Here is a 6,178-nt window from a genome sequence, read left to right as displayed (position 1 = left end):
CTCTTTGCCTGTTCAAAAATTATTAGTCTTCATTTCTGAAGTTCTTGCACAATGCACAGCTGAGCATCAAAAGTTAATCACCTGTTAACATCAGTAAATTGTAAATCACATCGTGGAAAAAAGCCATCTTGTTTATCACACACTGGGAGGCAAGTACACTATATACAAGGTGTGAGATTCCCCATGTTGTTATAAAAGAAACTTCTCCATGTTTCTGTTTGAAACCACTATTTTTCCAGAGCTCCATGTGACTTGCCAGTACAGGGCTGGTTACTTACACAAGTTGCAGGTCACTTCATAATTTAATACCAAGTTTGCAACAGATATAATGGATAAATAATACACGGAGATTAGCATGATACAGAGTAGGCATTTCTATTGCTCATGTCTTTTCAGCCCTTTCACACAGAGACACTGGCTCGTGACTGATCATGGGTTTCCTACAGTCAGAGACATGATCAAAAGCATGGGAAATGTCAGGAATCCTTCGTTACATCTTTGTTCTCATGTGCCTGGGAGCTGCTTTTCAGCAAAGGCAATGAGAAAATCATTGATTTAAACATGACTTTAAAGCCTGCAGTGAATAATTGGTATATGGTTGTAATACTTGCAAGGTCTTGGTCATGAATTCAATTAATATTTTTTGATCTATTTGTTCACTAAAAGGACAGTGCTGCCACAATCAACAGTAATTGCAGTCTAATTTGCAATTTTTTTAGATGATGGTAATTGCTTAAACCCACTGGGATTAGAGAAGAGGTAGAATAGATGGTTGCACTTTCATTTTGTGACAGAAATATGTTGCTTAGACATTCTCAGCAGTGAAATGTGTTGGAACTCTCTTGACATTAACTTTATCCAGTGCAAATTCTTCGGCATTGTGCCCATTTTTGTTACCTGTAAGATGATTAAAGTAGATGTGTGAGATGCCTGGGACTGTCTGTTAATACTGTGCTAATTAGGATTTTGTTGACAGGATTTTTTTTACCCATTGTGAGGAAAAAAACCACCAACCTATCTTCCTGTGTCTTCTGCAAGTTAGGATTTTTTCTGCTTTTCGGTAACCTAAGTGTGAAATTTCATTGCCCAGAAAGAGCATTTACCCAGATGCTTAGAATCAAATCTATATATTGCAGAGGGTCCAAAAGTAGGGCGGCTATGAGGAAAACATGCAATTACCACTCTCAGATGGTAGATTTTTTCACCACCAACCTGTGAAACCAACCACAAACACAGGCCTTTAGAAAGATGAATATGATATTCCATCAGCCAATTTTCTTTTCGCAGATTCTTGTCTTTTTAGGAAGAAAAAAGCCTTATTTATTGTATGTAAATCAATATAGGGAGCATTTTTTTTTGTCTTGAAAAATCGTATCACACATTGGGAACCCTCCAGACTGTAGCAGTGTGTAGTCTACACCACCAAATTGTGTGAGGCAAAAGAGGAGAAGCACCCAGCACTGCTGGAGGATGCAGCATTCAGTTTTGGTGCATTTCTTGTAGATCTTAAGACCATGCTTGATGAGGCTTTAATCAACCTGGTCTAGTGGGAGGTGTCCCTGCCAGTGGCAGGGAGGTTGGAACTGGATGGGCTTTAAAGTCCCTTCTAACCCAAACCGTTCTGTGACTGTGTAATCTTTGTAAGTTAGGCATCTAGAGGAGGTAATATAAAGCTTCCCATTTACATTTGGCAGCTGTGTCCCTTGACACGTAATCTTTTGTGAATAAGATCGCATTGTGTTATGAAACCGTAACACTACTAAGTTGACTCTTGTAAATGATGAGCCTAACTTGGAAGATAATCAACTCTTGGTCATAAAATACGATCATGTAAAGGCAAAGGACGAATTTATGCTTTGCTATACAAAGAACTGGGACTACAGGTATAAGATATAATATATTTTAAGAGACTCTTGCATGCTATGAAGATGTCTTCATAGCAGAGAATCCCAACCGTCAAGTCACTGCATCAATATTGTGTAGGCTTTTATTCAGATAACGGAAAAATAAAGGCACAATGCATGGGTCTGCTGTAATGCCAGAAGAACAACATTTTTATGCATTTTCTGCCTTTATTTGTAAGGGATCATGGTCACACAATCAGAGAATTCAGATACAGGTACAAAATCTATCATGGCTCTAACCCACTCTCATCTCTGAAATGGGGGTAACTATATCTGTCACCCACCACTGGGAAGCACTTCATAAATACATCTTCAGATTGTTCATTATGAAGATGAGTTATTGACTTCTCTGTCCAGTCAGTACATCTTAGAAAACAGATGTGGACAGGATCTCACAAGGTCATCCTTTACAGCGCTGAGATCTGTGTTAGGTGCTAAGCAAAATTCATATTATCAAAAAAGTAGCAAAACTTCTATAGCTCAGTATTTGCATTTGATATTTATTTATTTACAAACCCACAGTTTCTTTCCATTATGATTTAAAAGTGCGGCTTTCTGACAAGAAGCAATTCCGATCCTTCAATTGACTTATGGTCAAATACAGTTCCTAGTGGTTCTTGGCAGCTGGGAATGTTGAGCTCCTATAAGCAGACTGAAGTCAGAGACCTCATCTCTTATACGGTTTAGGAGAGTCTGTTTTATACTCCTCATACACACAGGAAGTATGGAATTTAAGAGGGAATTGCCATGGTAAATTAGTCGAGTCTACCCTCATTCTTGTGTCTGCTGCAAAATAAGGTGAAGTCATAAAAGAAGGAATTCTTTATCAAACTATCCCCACAACCCTGAATAAACAGAGATGTAAATGTGTGTGTTTTCAGGCAAGAAATTTTATATTCCTGTTGATATTTATCTGTTTGTTTTTTTCTGTAGGTTTTGTTGGCTTGTTTTGGTTTTTAATTAGTTATAGTTCTGGGTATTTCCAGGAAATTGAGTTAGTAGTTTTTGCCACTTACTAACTCAAAACTAATGTAGTTAATATCATTGTTACAGTTGCTTTTGTGATGGGAAGAGCTAGCTATATGGCAGACCTGAAAATGCCTGGCAAGGTGAGGTGCCTGAGAGAGAACCAAGGAAGCTGTAGGACTGTTTCTGTACTAGCCTTTAGCAGATTATTCTGCTTCTCCATTTGAGACATAAAAATAGTGATAGGGTTTGTCCTCCTCTGTGCCCTGCTCAGAAAGGGAAGGGTAAAGATTCAAAGTCAACAGAAAATGGGGTATTGGGTCTGATTCATGGCTACAGATGTAAGGGTCTATTTAAACTATGAATTTTGAACCAGAAGATGGTGATAATTGCAAAAGCAGCCTTCCTTCAGGCCTGACCTGAAAAGTTTTGCATCAGTTTCAATTAAACTACTAAAGCTGACTTTAATGTATTGTTAGTCAGAAAAGCAGTGGCCTCTGACAAAAATAAAGTGCATGCATCATAGAGAAACACCTGTTAAAAGTCTTAATTTGTCAAACTGGTAGAGGTTTAGTGAAAAGAAGTTGCATTTATTTGCTTTCACCTTCCTCTCATTCATTTGAATGGGGAAAAAAAAAACAAACAAAAAAACCCATGCCTAAAACCCTAAACAGTGCCATCATGCCGAACAACCACATACTTTGACCAGCACCTATGGGAATCAACACTGTATTTGACTAAATTCCGGGATTTGGGTGTCCCCCTTTCCACATTTAGCCCAAACAACTTGATCTTGCAGGTCCGTGCTCTCAAGCAGTTATGTGTGGCGCTGATCCAGAGTAAGTTTGTTAAATTCTAGAACAAAGATTCCCATTCAGAGAGGTGGTGTAACAAACACTGAAACAGTCTCAAGTTTCAGTGTGAGCAAGAAGTGCTTTTCAGTGGAAATTGGCAGAATTAAAATGCTGGAGTCATTAATTACAAGCCATATGTTGTGCACGGAAATCTTCCAGTCCTGCAGGAAGTACTCTGAGAAAGATCTTTGGTCTTTCTCTTTTCTTGTTAAAGTTCCTGGGACAGGTAATTTGTCGCCTTTATATGTTGTTTGTTCAGCAGATAATCCCTGCTGTGAGTTATTTTCCATGTGATAACTCTGTGCTGTCATCAAATACTGCTAAGTACTCTAATGCAGAAGGTGATTCAGGGGCTTTTCCTATTTCTAATAGCCAGGGAAAGGTGTTAAAGGGTTAAAAGTCTAGTTCACCTGAGGGGTAAAGGCTCGCTTTAGGGAAAAAGAAGATACTAAGGCTAAGGAGATGTTAAGCAGTGAATATCAGGAATGTGGTTGCCATGTTAAAGCAGTGTATTCTGGGAAAATGTGAAACATGAAGTTGCACCTCTTCATGGTTTACCTTTCAAGATGTAACTGCTGGATTAGTCTTACTTCAGAATAAGATGTTGAGCAGATGTTTTCTAATACAGACGTGCCCATATTATATCCGTAGCATCTTGTATTTGCCTAATAACTTCTCTATTTCTCTGCTGGATTGAAAAAAAATATTTCCCATTCCCCATAACTGTCCTGCTGGCAGATGTCCCATGTGCTTCTGGTCACAAAGGACTTGATTAGCCAAGACCCCAATGTTACAGTCTGTATATGCTTCGGCAAGAATGAATTTTTGAATGTTATCTTACATTGAATCTGCAGGTAATATCAGAAACACTGAGAAACTGAACTATGACAAACAGCACCAGTATGAGATAAAGGTAACAGCTTTTGACTGTGGGCAAAAACATGCAATGGAAGATGTCTTAGTACGAGTTAACGTCAAACCGGTGTGCAAACCAGGCTGGCAAGGTAAGATGTAGTAGTTTGTATGTTTTCATCTTTTTGTTCAAATCTCCTCTTTGGTGTTTTCCCTCTACCTCACAGTAAAGAAACAAGGGAGCTTACTGAAGTGGTGTCAAAAACTGTTGTTATTTCTTATTGCTTCATTCCAAGCATGCTAAAAAAGCAGATAATAATCCCATACTTGGCATTTGTCATGTTTCTTCTCTAGTCAGAACAAAGAACAGATGAGAAAAAAAATCTATCCTAATAGGCTATTTTACAGTTCAGTCTGAATATACTAAAAGGTTAAAAAAGTGCTTTTGATGTGCTTTTCTCCTACTACTCCTTTGAATAAAACTTTTGAAGCCACCATGACAAGGTGCTTTTCCCATGGGTGCCAGAGTTCTTGTTCCAGGTATGCAATTGGCATTCATGTGTATGCATGCATGAGTCAAAGCATGCTCGACTGGCAGCGGGAGTGAAAGGCATTTTTTATCCTGATTACTGTCTTCATATTGAACCATGTCACTGGGGATTGATTTTCTAAAAAGGGTGTGGGGATCTACAGTCTGCTCTGTCTAAACTTGAGAAAAACCCAGCTGGCAATGTACTAGGAAGTAAGATATGACACAAATTGTCAGGAATTAAGATGAAAATGAGGGCTGCATTAGTGACAAACCAAGTGGATGTAGCCACATTATGTGGATGTCAGTCAGGACTAACCTGATTTTCATAATTGTAAGTTTCGAAGAGAATGATTGAGAAGGAAAAAACCAGTTTGTGCTTGAAGTCAAATTTGCAGACTGATACTTAAAAGGAGAAAAATGTTTTCTTTGTAAAATGAGAAGCCCTGGTCTAGGGGATCTTTTAATGCACTCTGTGCAATATCATGATTCCATTTTCACAGTCCTCGCTTAGAGCTGAACCACATTTTAAATGTTCAGGGATGTACGAGTTCCCCACACACCAAGTATTTTGAAGAGCATTTTCATAAAAAAAAACAAAACAAAACAAAACAAAAAAACCAAACTAAATAAACAATAGAACACTTATGAACTATTTAACTATTTTCACATTTTCTAACTGATCTTTTCTAACCTGAAAAGATGTCATACACTTACCTTTAAGTCCTAGGAATCCATATACATACTTTACCTAATTACCTGAGGTAACAAAATAAAGTAGAAGTTTGAAAAATAAATCTTTTAAAAAAATGTTCCTTAAAAATTGTTACCTTCCACTTAGTGTATGCTTGAAAATAGTTTTGAAATAAATGCCTGTTATTTACCTAATAGATTTTAAAAATCCGTCATGAGATCAGTTTATGTATCAAAGATACTGCATGTTATTTCTTTTTCAAGGCATGTAGTGCTCACTAAGATGACCTAGGGTTTTGCTACCACCAAAAGGCACATTCTTACCACCTCTTTAATGTTGAATAGTCATTCAGAGGCCACATACAGGTCAGATCAGCTCA

At 37.8% G+C, this 6,178-nt stretch overlaps 1 protein-coding gene across 1 annotated transcript in view; it reads left to right on the top strand.

Annotated features, from left to right (window-relative positions):
- The window catches only part of CLSTN2 (calsyntenin 2), a gene marked incomplete at its 3' end in the record, with an annotated part of 178,571 nt that overhangs the window by 111,995 nt on the left and 60,398 nt on the right, over positions 1–6,178 (top strand). The window contains exon 5 of the mRNA XM_010019454.1: positions 4,579–4,728. Coding sequence (XP_010017756.1) covers positions 4,579–4,728 — 150 coding nt within the window. The remainder of the gene's footprint in view (positions 1–4,578; positions 4,729–6,178) is intronic.

This window comes from Nestor notabilis, unplaced genomic scaffold (assembly GCF_000696875.1).
Source record: "Nestor notabilis isolate BGI_N333 unplaced genomic scaffold, ASM69687v1 scaffold8360, whole genome shotgun sequence".
In the NCBI taxonomy this organism is placed as follows: Eukaryota; Metazoa; Chordata; class Aves; order Psittaciformes; family Psittacidae; genus Nestor; species Nestor notabilis.
Note: the sequence above shows the minus strand (reverse complement) of the source record. Positions and strands in the feature narration are given on the sequence as shown.